We start from the raw sequence: 21,332 nt of genomic DNA, 5'->3' as shown, positions 1-21,332 counted from the left end.
GTCACTTCCTGGATCCATCTTCTGGGTGGACCACTAACAGAGCTACCCGCCAGGTGTTCTGGGAAGGTGAGGGATGACACAATTTCGTAGCAAACTTTCCAATGAACACAGTAGGGCTGAGGAGGGAAAGGATCCCAGAGGGAAATGGATCTTGGATCTTGGGAAAAATACTGAAATAGGAAGCCAAGTGACAGCATGCCAGAGCTGTACAGATCATCTACTTCAACTCCTTGAATTTTACAGCTGGTGCAGGGAAACCAAGGCTTATTAAGGGCCCAAGCACTTGATGGATACATGAGTCCCTAGGAACCCTGTTGCTCAGGTATTATCCTCATTGAATAGATGAAGAATCTGAGGTTTAGAGAAGTCAAACAATTTGCTTCAGGGCTGAAGAAGGAGTGGATCCTGGGGCCATCTCATTCTGGAGCTCAAGAGCTGGTCAAAAGCGACTTGGCCGTCATCACCCAGTGGGATCCTGGTCTCTGGACTCCAGACCAGCACTTTTTCCCTCTCACCATGCTGCCTCCATCACACTGCAGTTGGTGTGGCTGGAGCAGCACCGAGCTCAGGTCATTAGAGCCCAGCCAGGAAGCCTGAGGTCCACTGCAAAGAGGAGACTGGAACAATGGCCTGAGATTCCCAGAGCAGCTTTCCTCTTCTATGGGTGGTGAGCAAGCCTGACTAGTAATAGCTCAGCACAGCCCGGTCAGGTTTTGATAAGGGCAAAGATTCTAGAAAGCCTGGGAGCAGAGGAAAAGTGACCACAGTCTAAACAGAAGAGCCCAGGCTTCTTGGTTTGTTGTCTCACTTACTGGCCTTGGACAAGCTGCTGATGCTGCATCTGGATTCCTGTGCATGAGCAAGGCACCTGGACTGGATCGTGTCCGGTGACCAAGCTCTGGATTCCTCGGGCATCCATGGGGGCCTGGAGCATAAATGGGCCTGTTACATCATGAGCCCTATGCCTCAGACATAAACCCTTCCGGAGGACATGAATCTGGCCTTTTGAAAGACTCAGCAGAAGTGAGCACTGAGTCTAAGCCAGGGAGAAGACAGAGGGTGGTCTAGAGTTGATGATGGAAGACCCAGCTGTGTGGTTGGGCTACACAGATGCGCCCCCCCATACCCCCAAAGAGACTGCTAGCTTAATGTGCCTTGCAGATGTGGAGGCAGGGGTGAGGGGTGTCCCATAAAGCAACTCTTCAGTTTAATGGGTCGTACTACATATGCACTACATGGACAACACAAAGGTCTCAGCTGTACACATGTTCTATGGCCCATACGTGGAGACACGGTACACATGTTCCCTGCGGACTGAAGAGCACAGCCAAGTCACTCTTGGATTAGAAATAACTATACAGTATTTTGTTTTCAAAAACATCAGAGTGCAACAAATGTTCGCATCATGCACCATTTGCTGTCTGGCAACTGTCAAGGTATTTGCTGAGTTCTGATGCTCTGACATTCCTTAAAGAGTTTTAACAGGCTTTCCAGTATCTATTGGAGAAGGAAATGGCAACCCACTCTCATACTCTTGCCTGGAAAACTCCACGGATGGAGGAGCCTGGTAGGCTATACTCCTTGGAGTCGCAAAGAGTCAGACACGACTGAGCGACTTCACTTTCTTTCTTTCTATAGTTCCTTTTGGAGAAGGAAATGGAAACCAACTCCAGTGTTCTTGCCTGGAGAATCCCATGGACAGAGGGGCCTGGTGGGCTACAGTCTATGGGGTTGCACAGAGTCGGACACGACTGAGCAACTAACACACACACGGGTATCTACTGCATGCCTTTCTCCTTGTACTTTAGGAGCCTACAGACTCCAGGCTCTAAGACTCCCCTCAGGCCTACCTGGAATATTTATAGGTCCCCAGGGCTGGATTGCAAACTGAAGCCCACAAACTCAGAGATCAAAATATTTTTAAATTAATTCCAAAGAAATCTAAAATAATTGTTAACTAATGTACTTTCATGATAACCTGGAAGGTCAGGTTTGATTTAGAATGATCAGAAACTGTGGATTTCTTCACCAGAAAAATGGTGGCACTAAGGGAGCCAGTCCCTGGCCTCAGGCCAGTGACCCATCCCTCTTCTCTCCAAAATGCTGGTTCCATCTTCAACCACCAGGAGACTTTATGCTGAGATATAGACAGCCCAGCCCTCACATATAGCTCCATCCACAATCCCACTAAGACACTCCCTGGGGACCCTGCAGGCTCAGGGATGTACACACTGAAGCCCTGACCCACTCCTGGGAGGATGTACTTGAGAAAGAAGACTGGGCTGTCCCTGGAAGCAGTGTGGGACTGTTTGCAAAGGGAATTCTGAGGTCACAGATAGATACCTGGACTGGGTCTAGAAGTGGAAGGAAAGTGGGTTTGGGCTGGAGACGTACCTTTGGTCAAAGAGCTCCTCACTTTGTGAGGCAGGGCATGGCTGGAGGATAGTCAGAAGGGAGCCTTGGAAGCACAGGGCCCAGGACAGAAGATCCTCTTCTTTGCTTCTAAAGGCAGTACCACCTATCTTGGTGGTCCCAGGTAGATGTCCAAGAGGCATCCGTGTGTACTACATGTTGCTCTGAGCTCATGGCAAAGACAGATCTTTGTGGGCAGTGTCATCTGGGTAGTTTTATGACTTGCTTGCTCTCAGGCTAGCTCATTTCCTTCCTGCTTCCATGCACTGGTCTGAGAATGATGGTCCTTTCTGTGCTCTCCTCACAAATTATTCTACTCTGGGTGCAGGATCAGTAATGTTTAAAATACAAAGGTCACTCTTTAGTAAGTCCTGTACATGTACCTGAGATTATGCCAGATAATATGCATGATCTCTTGGCCTGGGAGAGGAGCATAATTATTCCTGCTGGAAGAAGAAATAGGCTCAGGGCAGTGTAGGCTAGTGATTACTTCTGCTGCTGCTGCAAAGGGTGTAAGTGACAGAGAACAAGGTCTGCCTGACACCAAAGCCTGTGACAGTCCTCGATGACTCTGGATTAGAGCAAAAGCAACAGGTCATCCACCACCCTACGTCCCTCAAAATTCCTCACCACTGTTCCCAGCAAGGAGGGTACTGAGCCTTGAGAGGAAATACTCGAGATGCTGAAATCCCAGTGACCCTGTGTGTGTGTGTGTGTGTGTGTGTGTGTGTGTGTGTTAGAGCTAGCAGAGGAAGAGCTGAGTCATAAATCCATTTTAGATAGTGTGTAGAAGTGTATACCCCCAATACACTCTTTACTACCAACTGGGGAACACAATGATGGAGGTCCTCTGCTTTTCCCTAATGCCCTATGCGGCAGGAACAGAGCTGTGCTGTTCAGACACCCCCCCCCCCACCCTCCCCAGGCACAACGTGTGTGGTTAGAGGACACTATTAATTTTTTCAGTGTCTCCTCAGCTTTCTGGCTCTTTGGAAGGACCTCAGCCATTGAGTGACCAAGAGAGTGATAGCCAAGACACACCCTTCTCAGGATGGACTTCAGCATGGGGGTGGTACGATGGCTTAGCTATTTCCACCCAGCATGGTGCTCTTGACGTGGTTCAGAGCAACCTCTGTTCCAGGGCACTGAAAGAACCTCTGTCCAGTTAGCATCATGGTCTGATGGTGCCTCCTGCCCAATCCAGCTTTTGCCCCTTTGCTTTCACTCTTCAAAACTTCCTCAAAACTGTTTCCATTCCCAACTGTGTCTCAGCATGTTCTTCTTGGAGAACCTAACCATCACTGACCTTCCAGAGCCTCATACGTCACAGATAAGCAGAGCAAACAATTTGAAATGCCAGTCCACTGGAATGCAATGCCATGAGGACAGGCAAAATACTGTTTTCTTTTCTGATTATTGCAGCACCTAGAATAGTAAGAGGCACACGGCAATGGGAGTGGAGCGCAGTAAATGTTGGTCTGATGAATGAACAAAGCCCAGATCTCTGCATCTGCACACACTGGGATTGGTGGGGACTATGCTGGTGCCTCCTGTCTTCCTCTGCAGCCCACTGTCTCTTCCTTCTGCTACACTAACACCTATCCCCTTCCCTCCATCTGCCTTTCTCTCCCTTCCTCAATTACCCGAGAATTTACATGGGCACAGTGCTCTGGTGCTCAGAACTGTCTTCTGCAGTTGCTCCAAACCACCTGGCCCTCTCCTCTTCTGCTTTCTCTGCCAGCTGGTGCCATTTGTAGCCTCCACTTCCACCTACCCAGGGCCAACACCATCACCCCACCATGGGCTTTACCTGTGTCTGGAGTTCCCATTCCCAAACTGTGTCCTAAGGAACACTTACCTATCAGGGTGCTTACTTTAAAAATTATCTTCTGCATGGCAGGCACCCTATTAGGTGCTCTGTTTATATTACACTTTTTATTATGGTAAAACATACCTAACATAAAGTCTACCATTTTAACCATTTTTGAGTGTACAAGTTTAGTTACATCAAATATAATTGTATCTCAGTATCCATGGGGCATTGGTTCCATGGATACCAAAATCTGTGGATGCTCAAGTCCATTATGTAAAATGACAGAATACAGTTGGCTGGCTCCAAATCTGTGGCTACAGAAGCCTGGGTATACATTCAGTGTGGACAGACCACACTTGGTTTATACATTCATCAGCTGGTGGACTACATTTTGGCTATTGTGAATGCTTTTGGAGCATTTGGCTTTTTGTCAATTTGGCTGTTGTCAATGCTTCTAGGAGCATTGGTATACACATACCTGTTTTTGGTCCCAGTTATCAGTTCTTTTTGAGTATGTATATAAGAGTGAAATGGCTGGATCATATGGTAATTGTATAGTTAACTTTTTGAGGACCCACCAAACTGTTTTCTACATTGCTAAGCTGGTACTTTTTGGAAAAAAGCATTTCACAGTCAATAGACTTCATCCTCTAACTCTTTCTTGGAGAGTCACATTGCACTTTAGCATTGTAAAGTCTCTGAGAGGTCCTGCAATAAGAAAAAAGAAAAGAGTCTTTGTAACTTTGACCCATCACTCCCCAAACTAACTTGAAAGTGGAACTCTGTTTTGCAGAGTAACTGGTAACATACTGCTGGTTTGGGAAACAATGCCCTGAGCTCCATGGGGTGGACAAAGAAGGGCTGGGGCTCTGGACCAGAGAAGAATCACTTGGAGCCCAGAGAAGGGACAACCTACAACTCTCCAACTAGCTTATTGGGTGACACTTGGCAAGTCACTTTCCTTTTCCTGGCAGCTCTGCACACAAGATGTTTTTGCCTGGTACATCATTTTGCTGGGCTTACCTTGTGGCTCAGTGGTGAAGAATCTGCCTGCCTTGCAGAAGACACAAGTTTTATGCCTCGGTTGGGAAGATCCACTGGAGAAGGAAATGGCAACCCACTCCAGTATTCTTGCCTGGAGAAGCCCATGGACAGAGGAACCTGGTGGTCCATGGGGTCACAAGATTCAGACTCGACTTAGCAACTAAGCAAAAGCAATACCCTTCTGCTGCTTCTTTGCTTCTTCAAGATTGACTTGACCTTCAGGACTAGCTCAGGGAGCCATCCCTTCCCTCAGGAAACTCAGACCCTGCTCTCCTGTCTCCCCAGGCAAGGATTGGAAGGCCCTCTTTGCTGGCTCTTATTACACTGTGTTGCCCTGTGAAATGGTCAGCTTCCTCTACTAAATCGAGGCAGGTGGCCGGGGGTGGGGGTGGAGGTGGGGAGGGGAGGGGAAAGGGTCAAAGTTAGTTTCCATAAACAACCACCTGGAGAGCTTAGTTAAGAATGTATTTGCAACAGTCTGAACCCTAAGAATTCCAGCTCAGTAACGCTGAGATTTGTGTTCAGCAGCTTTAGAGTATGAATTTTGAATAAGCACCTGGCAATGTTCTCAGGCAGATGATTCTTGGAATCCTCTGTGGTCAGCTATGTGAGGATAAGATTCACTTCTACCTCTGTGTTTTTTACATAAATGTTAAGTGAATGAACAAATGAATGAAACAACCTGTTTCCTTCACTGTATAAGATGAGGTTGGACTGAATGTTCTCTAAGCTTTCCTTTGGTTAAACTTCTTTTTATAAAGTTCAGATTATTTTATCCAAGACGCTGTGTTCCTTGCAGCTTTAATATCCAGACCATACACAACATATGAAGCCAAGCACACAAAACCACCAGGGAGACCCTCCGGGGAGGATTCAGTCCACGCTAGTATTTAACAAATGCCCCAGTAGTCATGAACAACCTTGCTTTTGAAACGATTATCCATTTCATCACAAGCTGGAGAAACAAAGAAAGCATACACTCATGACCAAGTGAATTCACGCTCTCTCTCTCTCAAGAGCATGAGTAGCTGACAGGCAGCACTGTCAGGGCTGAGAAACACTTAAGTTTGAGAATTAGGGAGCCAGGCATAATGAGAAACCAGGGGCTAGAGAAGGCGCTGGGGTGCTGAGCACTTTCTCCTGCTATGAGGAGAGGGCACCAGTGATCAGCACCATCAGGGCTCCCTGACTCCGCTCCAACCACTTCTTGGAGGAGACTTTGAGCATAAAACCTTGACTCTCCTCTGCCTGAGAACCCTGCAGGTTTTGAGAGGCAACTCCAGCTTCTCATGAGAGCTATGGCCTGAGAAAAATGAAGTCTCCTGTTACTTGTAACCTCTTAGCATTTCAGAGGAAAAGGTTGGCTATGGCTGCCAAGATCCAGCAAATATTTGGTTAGCTTGGAAAGAATGGGTGCTCGTTTTCCAATTCTCACAGATTTCTCTCTGCCCAGTTCTTTTTTATTAAAAACTTCAAATCCAGAGATAAAGTCGAATGGCACTCCAGGCTCTTAAGCATTCATCTGTATCCCGGGGAGCAGAAACCAGAATCTAAACAAAGAAAAGCTTAATCAATAGAGCTCATGAATTTCCTCCAGGAACAGGACTTGGCGTAGCCAAAGAATAAGCAGAGGGGCTCCTTACTGCAGTTTTCTTTGGGTGGATATTTACGAGAAGGGCAGGAGAATGTTCCCTCAGTTGACTAGGGATGGCATGCTGTGGCCCATGCACAAATCTTGCCTACTGCCTTTTTTGCTTCATTTTGTATGGCTTCTAGAATAAGAATTTTTTTTTTACATTTTTAAATAGTTGAGAAAAATCAAAAGACAAAAAATATCTCATGACATCTGAAAACCACAGGAAATTCAAATTTGTGTCCATAAATAAAGTTTTATTGTAACACAGCCATATGCATTCATTTGGAGATTGTCTGTGGCTGCTTTTGAGCTGCAACAACAAAGCTGAGTAGTTGAGACTGAGACCGTGTGGCCCTCAAAGCCAAAAAATACATTCTACCTGGCCCTTTACAGACAAAGTTTTCAGACCCCTGGAGCAGAGGATGTAAGAGTTGACCTTCACTGGTATTTGAACTAAAAACTAAAAAATGTGTATGTACAGAGCAAACATCTGTTTAATAGGTGAGTCAGGAAACTAAGCATGGGTGCTCAGCACCCCAGTGTTGAGTCCTCTGGGCGCTCTTTCTTCCTGACCTCCTGTCAGGAGGTATCTGGATCTTTGTGATAGCATCTTCCTCTCTGTTGTTTACACTTCTGCCCTCTAAACGCTACATTTGAATTCTGCTTGTTTTTGAACTGTGTATAGATGGAATAACACTGTGTATTTCCTTCTCTGTCTTGTTTTTTCTTTCAGTATAGTCCCTGAGACTCAGCTCTGGATGACTCAGGTGGCCGCACTCTGTCACTGCCTCCGCTGTGCGCATCACACGTCTCTTCATTACTTGAGCACAGTTCTCTTCTTTCCACTGTTGGTGGACAGTTGTGTCATTTCCGGCTTTTGGCTATTGAGGATGGCATTCAACATCTTGTATCTGAACCACTGTTGACTCCCGAGAGAGGAATGGAATAGCTGGAGTGCAGGGTATGTGTATCTTTAACTCTACCAGTTAATGCCACACTGTCCTCCTAAAAGATTGGACCGAATCACCTTCTCGCCAGCTGCCTCCCTTCAGGGAGCAGACACTCTCTGTGTCTTGTCATATTTCCACCTCCAAACCCTGAACCACATGAGTTTGCTGCCTGTTCCCCCAGCACCTTGAAGAGCCAGGCGAGGTGCCTGGGAGCCATCATCCCTTTGGCTTTGTATCTCCCATTAACAGAATTTTCAAGTCTTAAAATTTCTGTGAGAAAACTGTCCATTTTCTAAGAATGATCCTTGAGATAATGTGATGTCTTTGAGAGTCCTGTGCTTGGCTCACCGGTCAGTCAGATGTGCGAGCTTCCTGACTGCTCTTCCCCCCTTTCCCGTCCCCTGTGGATGGGAGGCAGGGAGAGAGCTCATCACAGCCACAGGGACAGGCAGCGCCCCCCAAGGCTGCAGATCAGACAGGACAAGGAATCAGGGGAAATGACAACTTCCCCTTTCTCCTTCAGGAAATCAGAGGACTCACAGATTAGGAAGCTGATACTTGTGTCTTTCTTGGCAGGGTTTTAGGAAACTGGGAAGAAAGGGCCCACTCCAATGGCCATCACCTGGAGGACCACGCACTAGAGGCATTTCTCAGTCATGATGTAGCACTACATTGAAAAGACGCAAATAAACCCGAAACACCAGCACACATTTACCCAGTTTTTGAAGCAGATTAATAGAATAACCAATAAAACATGTATAAAAGCTTTAATTAAATCTGATGAAATAAAACTTCATGTTTTATTTATGGACACTCCCAACATGTAAAGGATTCAGAGACACATTCATTTTTACTGCCATTTCGTCCTCATATCTATAATTAAATCCAGGCTGCAGCTCTGGCCCAAAGCGATGCGGCATTTTAAAGCTGGCCTTGGACACTCCCTCCCCCATCCCCATCTGCTTTTAATTATAATTACCGACCCAATACGAGGGAAGCGGATGGTAAAAACTAAACAAAATAAAACAAACAAACAAACAAAAAATGGTTGCTGCCATTGTGTTTTAAAACAACATGCCGAAGGAGGATTTCAGGCAGGTGGGCGCATCCTCTGTTTCCAGTTTTATTATGTACCAAGTGCACAATCCCTTCATTTTACTTTTGACATAAAAAAAGGACTTCATGAAACGAGACAAAATAACTTATGATTATATGAAACATAACTGTGACAAATCACAAAACTATACATATTAATAGAAAAAAGTGTACCTAATTCTTTAAAAGATTTATGACAATAAGCACCAGATGTGCCCCTAGAGTAAAATCAGCCCCATATCCAGTATGATATATGCAGTTCATTTCTCTACGTGAGTGTATATAACTATGTACAAGAGTCTGTGTGATTTATGGAAAACAGATTTCCACTTTTTCCCCCAAAGTGCTTTATGTCAGCAACATTACACAGGATGCTCTGCTGTCTGTACAAAATAAATCTCCTCCTTTTTACACTTGCCATCTCTCCAATGAGTGTTTTTTTTTTTTTTTTTTGCTTTACTCATTGCAAAGAAAAAAAACTGTAACCGCAGAAATTCCACACCACCAACAAAAAGTGCTGTTAAAAATGCTGCTTTAAAATGAAGTGGTCAAAACAGTCAAATAAAATACCAAATAATTAAATTGGACATTTATAATCACTATTCCCAAAATTCATGGCAACTGGGAAGCAAGATTCTTGAAGATGGGGTTGGACACTTACCTCTGTTCTAGCATGCTAATATGCTTGACAGCTGCTAATTTAAAAACAAGAGTAACACCAAAGCTCTGGCTCATCAGTGGAAACTTTGCTGTGATTGACTGATGACCTTTTGTCCATTTTAGAATCACCTAAATAATTGGGGGGTGACACGGGTCATGCGAGACATCTTACAGGAATAGAATATTTAATATTTAACACTAATATCAGAGGCTAAATTACAACTTACATTTTGATGCAGTCCCTTTAGGGAATTAAGACAATGCAGCAAGTAAAATATCTCTAGGCATGCTGATTTTTTTTTTTTTTTAATGTAATAGGATAATTGGCTTTGGGCTGTGTGTATTTTCACGAACATCAGCTTCTTTTTTTTTTTTAAAGGGGAATGACAATCTCTGTTCAGATGTTTATGACAATGGTTATATATCAAGAGTAAAAAGACCAGAAAATGGAAGGGAATGATCTTTTGAAGTTTCCACTTTTACTGTTACAAACATAATGATGAAAACATATATAAATCTATGTAATATGAAAGCAAGCAAGGAACGAATTTTAAGGTCAGGTGAGATCCTGGAATCTAAGGCCAGCACGTGTCACCCAGAAGGAAACTGGAAGTGGCATGTCCTGGGGTCCTGAGCTCAAACCTGTAGCCAAGGGGAAACACGAGATGGGGGAGGGAGGAGGAGGGGCGCTTGGCCTTGCAGGTGGTGCTGGGCCTGCTTCTGCTAATTCCTGCCAGGGAAGGAGGCCCTGCAGGTGCGGCTGCCGCCTGGCACCCCCGGGCTCCCTTGGGCCTCAGTGAGGCCAGCAGGGAGACTACAGATGCTCAGGAGCATCTCCTCCAGCCAGAGTATCTGGGTTCTTCTGGCTTTGTCCTCCTTCCCTGTTTCCACGGCAGATTGCAGCCGGAAGCCACAAGTAGGCTGCCCACACCAGCTGCAGTAACCTTACCTTTCCATCTTTTTCCTCATCACATGGATGAGATGTGTTTTGAGTTCCCTGTAGAGGCTCTGGGATTTAGAATGAATAGATTGTCTATGATACCAGAGCTTCCCCTTCTCTGCAGTGTGAGGCAAAGGACATGGTCCCTGTTTAGGCCAGGTGACACAATCCACTAAGTCTGCCAGAAGGGTGGGACTCTGTGTGTGTTTGAAAGCTCACTTGGAAAGAAAAGTCTGACGTGCGTCCTTTTGTAAAGCAGAGCAGATTTTTGTAAAGTGAATAACTTGTCTCTTTCTCAGACACAGATGTCTGCATGATGGCTCTTCTCAGATCAGAGCCCACTAGCCAGAGAAATGAGATTGCCTGAGAGCACTGTAGAAATGGACCCTGCACTTGGTTCTTTATTAGCCTGATTATACTGCATGTAAGAATGAAGTCCTGAATCAGGCAGAACACTACCGACTGTGCAGCAGACTGGAAGGACACGTCTGTCAGGATACAAACTGTCACCAGATCCTAAGTCTGACATCAAGCTGTTTAATTGTGTTGTTGGAGATTGTAATTATCCCAGTTTGACAAATAGCATTGTTTCATTTTTCTTCAGAGAACATTTTTGAAGAGAGAGAAAAGAAATCATGAGATGTGATAGTACTGGGGTGTCAGAATTTACCAGGTTTTGGGGGATTTGGCAATTTTTATAGCCTATGTCATTGGACTTGGGACCTTTTTAATTGCTTGGTAAAGGTGTCACAGAAGACAGAGGAGCCTTCAGGGCTATAGTCCATGGGGCCACAAGGAGTCGGGCACGACTTAGCGACAAAACAACAGCAACAAAAAGGTGTCACAGAAAATGACTTCCTACTCAGGTTTCAGATCAAATGGCCAAGAGCTCCGTGAAAATTCTAGGCTCTCAAAACAGAGTTTCAGACAAAGCAGTTGCTTCTTTTTGGCCACCTTTCCAGAACTATCTCCTCTACCTGCCCTAGGCCAGACCCTGCTCAGAGCTGGTGGGCAGGCAATGGCAGGTGGTGGGTATGTCTGAACTACAGTCAAAATAAAAAGATGAGAGCAATGAAGAGGGAGGAGAAGGGCAAGGGAGCAACAGAGAGACTGGTGAGGGGAGACCCTAACAGAGGCAGCAGAGGCTGTGCAAAGGAGCTGGACATGGGGCTCTTCCAGTTTGGTTTTCTGAGAGAACCCAGGAGCACACCTCCACGTGTCCCTGCTCTCACAGCTTCTAGCAGGCTCTGGGCAGAGCACCAGAGCGGAGGCCATGGGTGAACCAGTCAAGAGAAATTTTCCTTTGAATAAAGTCCTCAAGGTGGAGTCACTGAACAGTCAACACACGAGGGTCTCTGTGGTAGCACTGGGAAGGGGGTGGCCAACGCCATGTCCCTCAGGCAGCCTTTGCAGAACATTCCTGGTGCACACAGGAGCTACTAGGCGGGGCCAAGCCAAGCCACAGCAGAGGCCAGACGTATGTAGCTGGGGTGATTAAAATAATTATTTCCATCCAAAGAACAGACCTCTAAATATTTTTTTCCTTTAAAAGTACATGTAAATAACAAGCCTTTAAAATCAAAGGACTAGGGTAGGTTGCAGGAATACAAAACAAGTTGTCAAGCTTTTCAGGGGGCTGTGCTTGACAGAACCTTCTCATTTTGCTTTTGCAAAAACACTGAAAAGCAATTGGTTATCATGGGAGTACCCAGGAGGAGAGAAGCAGCCAGCTCCCTGGGTGCCAGGCTGGTGCTGGGAAACCGAGGCTCCTCCAAGAGCCGAGCCCATGCTGGGCTTGGATGTGGATTTCCCTTGTTGCACCTGGCTCTTGGGTGAGGCGATTCACTGTGCTGGCAATCTGGGTTGTCCATCCTTATTTGGAGTTTTCAGCAAGGGTGATCTCCAAATTACATTTTCATATGCACATCGTCTCACTGGTGTCCCTTGAAGGTTGACAGTTGGGAAGTAACAGATATCTAGCAGTGAGACTCCGAATTCCCTTTGAAAAGACAGTCCTGCTGGTCACTGGCAAATCCAGAGGGAAAAAGGAGCAGCTGCAAACACACCTACAAAGCCCAGCTCTGACCATCCAGCCCTGCTCTCCAAAGACACATCTGTGATGTGGCATATTGAGTTGATTTGCTTGACATTCTTTTTCTTAGGGTCTGTGAAACTATAAGAACAAAAAGTGACAAGGAACAAAAAGATTCTGGACGCCAGCAGCAGTGGAGGCTGGGGGTGGATTTTAGCCTTCAGTATAGACAGAGGAGAGCTGGCTAGGACAGCGGTCCACAGCACTGATCTGTAAGAATGTGGCATCTTCAGGTCCACTGCGAAGAGTCTCCCCAAAGAGGCTTGAGGAACCCGAAGGCAAATCATACACTGGAAAAGAAAGGGTGCACAAATCAATGGATGCTTCATTATACTTGCCAGGCATGCAGGGAGCAAATGTGGACTGCGGAGGCAACAGTGTTGGGCAAGGCCTTCAGCGGGTCCCATCCTCAGGCTCCATAGGTGGACAGGTGGCTGAATGTGCGGGCAGATGGCTAAAACAGGACTTGCATAAAAGATGGGCTGAGTAGCAATGAAAGTAAAATTTTGTAGGTAAGAGTGAGGATGGCCTCAAAAAGGAGATGATATAAAAGTTGAGTCATTTAAGAATGCATGGGATTATCATAGATGGGGAGGTAAAGAAAGAACATTCTAGGAGGAGGAAACAGGGAGCAAAGACAGAGAGTGGGGTACGTGGGGCCAAGTGTGTTGGCAAAGCTCAGGTGCAGAGCAGGTAGGGAGACAGATAAGGAAGATACATGAGGTAGGAGGGTAGGTCCAGGGAGTTTGATCAGGCTCAGCTCCTGGGGACTACGAACGCCTTGCTGCAGACAGTCAACTTTATTCTCTAGGGCAACTAGAAACTACTCAATGTATCTGAAAAGGAAAGCACCTTATTTTTTCTTTTATTTTTGGAAGGCAATGGTTACAGGTAGCACAGAGAGCAGAATGGGAAAGTTAAGGAGTTGACTCAAGGAAACTTGTTGGTAGGCTGTTGCTTAAGTCTGGGAGAAACATGATGGCACCTGAGTGAGAGTAGTGGAAGTGGGGCTGGAGGAGGCTGGAGGGGAGGATGAATAGGAAAGGCATTTCTCAGCTGGACTAAATAGGATTTGATGCAGTTGTGTGACAGGTCAAGTCTAGTCCAGGCTGGTTATGAGAAACCCACCTGATCTCACCTGCTGGTCTGTCCGAGTGTCTAAGTCACAGATACCAACATACCTGTAATGCCCGAGTGAGTTGAGAAGGCTCTGTGGAAAACATCAAAGCCAGATTGGCCCATGGATGTGGGGACCACACAGTCCTCGAAGGAAGGCATCACACTGCAGGAACTGCTAGGTGGCATGGTTCTTTGAGAGTCAGGGTAATTCGGGGGGCAGAATGTCTGTAGTTGCCCATAAAATCCTGAAATTCAAGACAGAAGTAGGGATAGATTTATGAACAGGCCATATCCACTGTAGAAAACAAAATAATATTCTTTATAACTAATAAGTAGTATACTTTTTATAGAACCAAGAGAAAATTCCCTGTAAGGTTTGGGAGGAAGATTAAATTCATGTTAGCAGTGTGTGTGTGTGTGTGTGTGTGTGTGTGTATGTGTGCGCACACACGTGCTCAGTTGCTTCAGTCCTATCTGACTCTTTGTAACCCCATGGACTGTAGCCCACTAGGATCCTCTGTCCATGGGAATTTTCCTGGCAAGAATACTGGAGTGGGTTGGCATGCCCTCCTCCAGGGGATCTTCCTAACCCAGGGATCAAACCCACGTCTCCTGTGTCTCCTGCACTGGCAGGTCGGTTTTTACCGCTCAGCCACCAGAGAAGATCCATGTTAGCAATAAAGACTAGGAAAAAACAAGAAAATTCCATGTCAAGGCAGGAGAAAAAAGAAAGAAAAACTACTGGCTTTTCTCTTTTTGATGCCCTAAGGCCTCTGCATGGACTCAGCAGACAGATGGGCAAAGGACCTAAACAGACCAGTCAAATACTCACATAATTTATCAACTAATCTGATCAGATGGTACAGACTCTGCCTGCAATGCAGGAGACCCAGGTTCGATCCCTGGCTTGGGAAGATCCCCTGGAGAAGGGAATGGTTACCCACTCCAGTATTCTTGCCTGGAGAACTCTATGGACAGAAGAGCCTGGTAGGTTACAGTCCATGGAGTCACAAAGAGTCAGACATGGCTGAGCGACTAACACAGACACATGGTCAAACTGACAATTCTTTAGTCAGTAAAGAAATAAAAATCAAGACAGTGATATAATACCATATTCTACCTATCACATTAGCCAAGATTTCTGAGACTCATTCTTGGTGCCGGACTGAGACTGGTGACCAAGGCACCTGTGTGTAGTGTGCAGACCCTGCAAAGGAGTACAGGCTTCGGAAAATCACTTGACAACTTGGCTCTGGAACCTGAAAGTGTCCTCTTGGACAGGGGAATTTCACTTTCAAGGATGTATCCTAAAAGCATATTTTGAAAAACAGAAGTTTTGCACAGACACAGTTATCACAGTGCTCGTTGTCATAACAGAAAATGGAGGAGTCAAACTAGCCAATCATGAGAGAGTGGTGGAGAAAACACTGGTATATTTACCTAACGGGAACATTAAATAGCCATGGAAACAATATTTACAAGGAGTTTTTTTTTTTTTTCGTACTGTTCATGAGAAATTTCAGATATACAAGTGGATTTAGAAAAGGCAGAGGAACCAGAGATCAAATTGCCAACATCCGTTGGATCATAGAAGAAGCAGGGAATTCCCCAAAAAATCTACTTCTCCTTCATTTACTATGTTAAAGAATTTGACTGTGTGGATCACAAAAAAAGTGTGGAAAATTCTTAAAGAAATGGGAATATTAGACCACCTTACCTGTCTCCTGAGAAACCTGTATGTAGATCAAGAAGCAACAGTTAGAATCAGACAAGGAACAATGGACTGGTTCAAAATTAGGAAAGTACTACCTCAAGGTTGTATATTGTCTCCCTGCTTATCTAACTTATATGCAGAGTAATGCCAGGATGCAAAATGCCAGGATGGATGAAGCACAAGTTGGAATCTAGATTACCAGGAGAAATATCAATAACCTCAGACATGCAGGTGATAATACTACCCTAATGGCAGAAAGCAAAGAGGAACTAAAGAGCTCCTGGATGAAAGTGAAAGGGGAGAATGAAAAAGCTGGCTTAAAACACATTCAGAAAACTAAGATCTGGTCCCATCACTTCATGGCAAGTAGGTGGAGGAAAAGTAGAAACAGTGACAGATTTTATTTTTCTTGGGCTCCAAATTCACTGCAAATGGTGAAATTAAAAGATGCTTGCTCCTTGGAAGAAAAGTTATGACAAAGCTGGACAGCATATTAAAAAGCAGAGACATTACTCGGCCAACAAAGGTCCATATAATCAAAGCTATGGTTTTTTCCAGTAGTCATGTATGGATGTGAGAGTTGGACTATGAAGAAAGCTGAGTGCTGAAGAATTGATGCTTTTGAACTGTGGTGTTGGAGAAGACTCTTGAGAGTCCCTTGGACTGCAAGGAAATCAAACCAGTCAATCCTACAGGAAATCAACCCTGAATATTCATTGGAAGGACTGATAATGAAACTGAAGCTCCAATACTCTGGCCACCTGATGTGAAGGGCAGACTCATTGGAAAAGACCCTGATGCTGGGCAAGATTGGTGGCAGGAGGAGAAGGGGGCGACAGAGATGTTTGGATGGCATCGTCAACTCAATGGACATGAGTTTGAGCAAACTCTGGGAGACAGTGAAGGACAGGGGAGGCTGGCCTGCTGTAGTCCATGGGGTCACAAAGAGTTGGATATGGCTGAGGGACTGAACAACAACAATCAATTCATACAGGCAGGTTGCAAGGCAACATTTGTCTAGTTGTCTTTGGGGGACTTTCTTTGGCTTTATATTTTTCTGAATTTTAATAGTGGTGATGAATAAGTACTCTGAAGCTAGTCAGATTTCCTGGGTTCAAATCCTAGTTGACTCCTTAACAACTGTGTAGTCTTGGTAAATTACTGAGCCTCTCAGTGTTTCAGCTTTCTAAACTGTAAAATGGGATTAAAACTAGTACTTATATCTCATTGAGTTATTATAATGAAGATTAAATTAATATTTGCCTGTTATACAATATAATCTGAGAACTAATTACACAATTAATATATTTAACAATTTATATACATTTGCTAAATAAGAAAAAAGTAAAATTATGTCACAATAGTGTAGCTCTCAACATTTTTATTAAGAGAAAAATTTTCAAAAGGCAACAAGTAATCCTTCAACAATAACCAAATGTAAGAACAGATAAGACAGTGGGCAAGTCTCTCACTTCCAGTTCTCAGGTGGAATCCTCTGGAACATTTTTGGCGCTTGGGACCTGTGCTACATACCTCTTTCCCGTGTTGGTTCCTAGATCCTGCACTAATCGATAACACATTCTGATTTCTTCACTCACCCCAGTGCAAGCTCAAAAGAGCAACAAGCTTGAGTGGGCTGAAAGACCTGGGATGTACTGTTTCATAGTTTGGGAGGTTCTTTGAACTGATCCTCACTGTGGGTACCCCATGGCCAGGCACATATAATCACGGCTTCCCCATTATGAGGAAAACATTACCATGAACCATCACAGTCGGTTTATTAGAATGTAATGTCTCCTCACTGAACAAAATAGGCAATATTTGCTACTTATATCCCTATGCTAGCTCTGTTCAAATCTGTAACCCATAAACACCTTGATAGCATTCCTCAGTGTAATATTAACCTTCTAGGAAGAGAAGACATTTTTCACTAAACTCCCACAACTCCCCAAATAGGGACATCAATCATTCAGGTATGTCAGGGACAGTGATAGAGACTTTCACTGCCCTTTTGTGAAAACCAATTCATTCTTTCTTCCCTGTCTTCTCCCTGCTTCAAAGAGAGCATGACTTCAATCTATGTTGCAATGTGCTAGAGTACGAAAATTTGTGATACAGTGAAATACGCCCAGTAAAGTTAAATATTAATAGTAAACCCAACATTGGGCTTCCAGGACTGGAGTCGCAGAGAGTTGGACATGACTGAATAACTAACACTTTCACTTTCACTTTTTCAAATCCAACATTCTGGGCTCCACCTCCCTGTTTCCCCAGTCAGTCTGGATCTGAGTGAGAGGGCAGAGTGAACTACAATTCCTGTCTGTGGGTGTCTTGGCTGACAAGAGAAACAGTCAAAACCAGAATGGCCCCACAAGCATGTTTTATCACTCTCACAGCCAACTCACAGAAAGAAAATCCTCTTTATGAAACCCCTCCCTTCAAGAAGCCAGTTACTAAAGTTGCCAAACACACTGGTGTGGTTGAGTGCGGTCACTCAAATCAAAGAGCTTTAACATAGCCTCTTCCCACTGCTATTTCCATAAAACTAACAAAATTTTTAAAAATTCCATTAGGATCTTGCCACACGCACAAACTCAGAGAAAGCCTAACTCATTTTCTGGTGAATGGCTCCTGTATTTCAGCTGCTGAATTTCATGTAGTAAGTTTGGAAGGAATACTACCTCGAGGACCCAAAGCAAAATGAGGCAAGATGTTAGTACATTTCGTGGGAATAAAACATGAATGATGGCAAGGTCAACCAGTCAGTCAGTGAATGATGTTATTAAGTACTGGTCAAGGTGCTTTTAGAGAGACCAAAGAAATAAAAGGTAATACTGTGTCCTTGAGGATGGATAATGCAGCTCCAACAAGAACACATACACTTAGAATAGCATAAGAAGGCACACGTATGTTTACATTGGCCGCAAATGTTAGTCCTCACGTTTAGTTAGGAAATCACCCCTCCTCCATTTTAGAAGTTATTTTAACCCAAGGATGGAGGGGGAGGGGGGAATTTGCAGATAAACTGACTTTACTGAAGTTGTAGCTCCTGAGGATCAAGGTCATTCCTCCTCTTGTTAATTCTGGGAAGTCTTTTTTTTTTTTTTTTCCCCTTCTAGAAACAAGCTTGTTTTCTAATTATAAAAATATTCTGAATTAACTGTATCAACTAGAAAACGTAGAGGCGTATATGTAAAGAAAATAAAAATTATCTTTATTTCCAAGATTCTGACATAATCAGATACATACATACAAAACTGGAATGTTATATATATTGTTTTGCATCCTGTTTTCTCCCTTAATATTATCTATGAGCTCACATAGTATTAAAATTCATCCTTAAAAACCCCTCCTCTTTGTCACGTGGGGTCATGACAGCTCTATGATGACAGATTAGATTGGGAGATCATGGTCACCCTTGCTGCCTAATGATGATAAAGCAGTCCGTGAAGCTGGGTGTGGATTCTCTTCCCAGCATGGAAGGGAAGTGGAGGAAGTCAGTGAAAAAAAGGAATCACATGACTAAATATGACAATGAAAGGGTATTCCCTAGGGTAACACTAAGAGAACATTGTGTGTTGATGGAAATGACCTATATATCTCACTGTCCAATACAGTAGCTGCATAACATGCCTTGTAGCTACTGTACTGGACAGCACAACTCCAGGGCAATCTGCACTCTCAGGTTTAACAGACTTTGTTTTAGGAATGTTTCTGATTAAATTCTTAGAGAAAAAAACCCATGACCCACCAAGAGCTTAAATAAAAGCCAGATAATGATTCTTAGACTCCTGGTCTTCAGGATAGAAAGTATATTAGAGCTTTATTACATTTATCTTTTCCTTACAAATTTACACTTTAGTCATTGTGGAAGGAACCAGAATATAAATACTTCAATGAATAAATAATGGTCACCCAGCTCCCAACCCTCCTGAGGGCTGATGAGCATTGTTCTAAGTTAAACTTCTAGGGCATTTCAGCTCTCCTGCAAAAATCACTTTCCTTTCTGGAAGTAAGAGAAGGAAAAGGAAACATCTCACCCACTTTCTGCAGACTACGGGCCTAGCTCACTGTGTGTGTGGGAGGCAACAGCATAGGTGGGTCTCCAATTTCACTACCAGTTGAGGATGGAATAAAGTACCGAGGCTTTCAGTACCGAGGCTCTATCTTACACTCACGGATGGAGATGAATACCACCAGCCCAAACTTTGTCAAGGTGCTATGTCCGCAGCTGTGCCTCCAGTGGGTTTGTTTATATAGCAAATAGTTTTGTAAAACAAACTCTTCTTCTCCTTTATGGTGAGGCTGAGAACCACCACCAAACGCCAGGTGCCAGGAAAAGATGGACAACATTCAGAAGACTGAATCTTCTCTGCTGTAGGTTCTGCCCGACCTTGATGCCAACTTGCAGACAGCCCACGTGTGGAGTCCATCACAGGCATCAGGAAAGGGGTCTCAGAACTAATTTCTCAACCAGAGTGTGGCCTGATCAGGCTGGGAAGAACCCTTTGCGAAGCTACTTGGAAAGAATGCTCAGAGCAGTTGCTTCCTGACACCCCTCAATATCTTCAGATGGGAAAGCCCTTCAACTCCTGTGTGATCAGAGAGCATCATTTCAAGCATCCAAGCCAAACATTGTTATTTTCAGATGTTGCCCAAATCTCAAGAGTCATCTGTTCACTTGACCTTTCAGAAGAAACACTGACTAAGAGTCTGTATTTTTGCTACTGTATATTTGTAAAATGGGGCATTCACAGTATCTACTTCATAAGGCAACTGCAAAGGTTAAAGAGGATTAAGGGATGATCCATGTAAAGAGCTGAGCATGTGTCTGGCATAGAGCACTCTACAAATATTACTTTTCACTTTTCTTCCCTATTCTTTTAACACAAACATTTCAACGTCTATGCTTTTGTTTACTTGACAACTACATTCTAAGCACTTACTCAAGTCTGGAGACACAGTGGTGAATAAAACATACCTCATGCCTTTTTGGAGTTTATGTTTTAGTGAGAAAGAAAGATAAACATATAAATGAGAAATCAAGTAATATAATTTAAGATTATATATGAACAATAAAAAGGATTTTCCTTAAGGAATATACAAAGATGCAACTCTTTTCTCTAGACTGCATTCAAGATAGGAAGAGGGAAAAAGCTCAAATAAGAAAGAAGTTTGGCAAGATGAGAAGGCAACCCTTAGAATAGAAGAAAATAATTGGGATGAAACAAATGACAAAGGGTTAAACTCCATAATATACAAGCAGATTATGTAGCTCAATACCAGAAAGACAAACAACCCAATCAAAAATGGGGAGAAGACCTAAACAGACATTTCTCCAAAGAAAACATACAGAGGCTAATAAACACATGGAAAGAAGCTCAACATAACTTGTTATTCAGTTCAGTCGCTCAGTAATGTCTGACTCTTCGTGACCCCATGGACTGTAGCACGCCAGGCTTCCCTGTCCATCACCAACTCCTGGAGCTTGCTCAAACTCATTTCCATTGAGTCAGTGATGGTATCCAACCATCTCATTCTCTGTCGCCCCCTTCCCCTCCTGCCTTCAATCATTCCCAGCATCAGAGTCTTTTCCAATGAGTTAGTTCTTCGCATCAGGTGGCTGAAGTACTGGAGTTTCAGCTTCAGCATCAATCCTTCCAATGAACACCCAGGACTGATCTCCTTTTGGATGGACTGGTTTGACCTCCTTGCAGTCCAAGGGGCTCTCAAGCATCTTTTCCAGCACCACAGTTCAAAGGCATCAATTCTTCAGCTCTCAGTCTTCTTGATGGTCCAACTCTCACATCCATACATGATTACTGGAAAAACCATAGGTTTGACTAAATGGACCTTT

At 44.1% G+C, this 21,332-nt stretch overlaps 1 protein-coding gene across 5 annotated transcripts in view; it reads right to left on the bottom strand.

Moving 5' to 3' along the window:
- Positions 1–10,067: 10,067 nt before the first annotated feature.
- GLIS3 (GLIS family zinc finger 3) overlaps positions 10,068–21,332 on the bottom strand; it is a 691,476-nt gene continuing 680,211 nt past the window's right edge. For all 5 annotated transcript variants that reach the window (XM_086415266.1, XM_086415264.1, XM_086415263.1 and 2 more), the window contains 2 exons: positions 13,824–14,006; positions 10,068–12,932 (listed from right to left, as the gene is read on the bottom strand). In XM_086415266.1, the coding sequence (XP_086271392.1) occupies positions 12,796–12,932; positions 13,824–14,006 (320 nt within the window). In that variant the 3' untranslated portion in view covers positions 10,068–12,795. The remainder of the gene's footprint in view (positions 12,933–13,823; positions 14,007–21,332) is intronic.

Source organism: Bos grunniens, chromosome 8 (assembly GCF_055505025.1).
Source record: "Bos grunniens cultivar Pamir isolate PY7600 chromosome 8, Bosgru_T2T1.0, whole genome shotgun sequence".
Lineage (NCBI taxonomy): Eukaryota > Metazoa > Chordata > Mammalia > Artiodactyla > Bovidae > Bos > Bos grunniens.
This window is presented reverse-complemented; position numbering and strand designations above follow the sequence as displayed.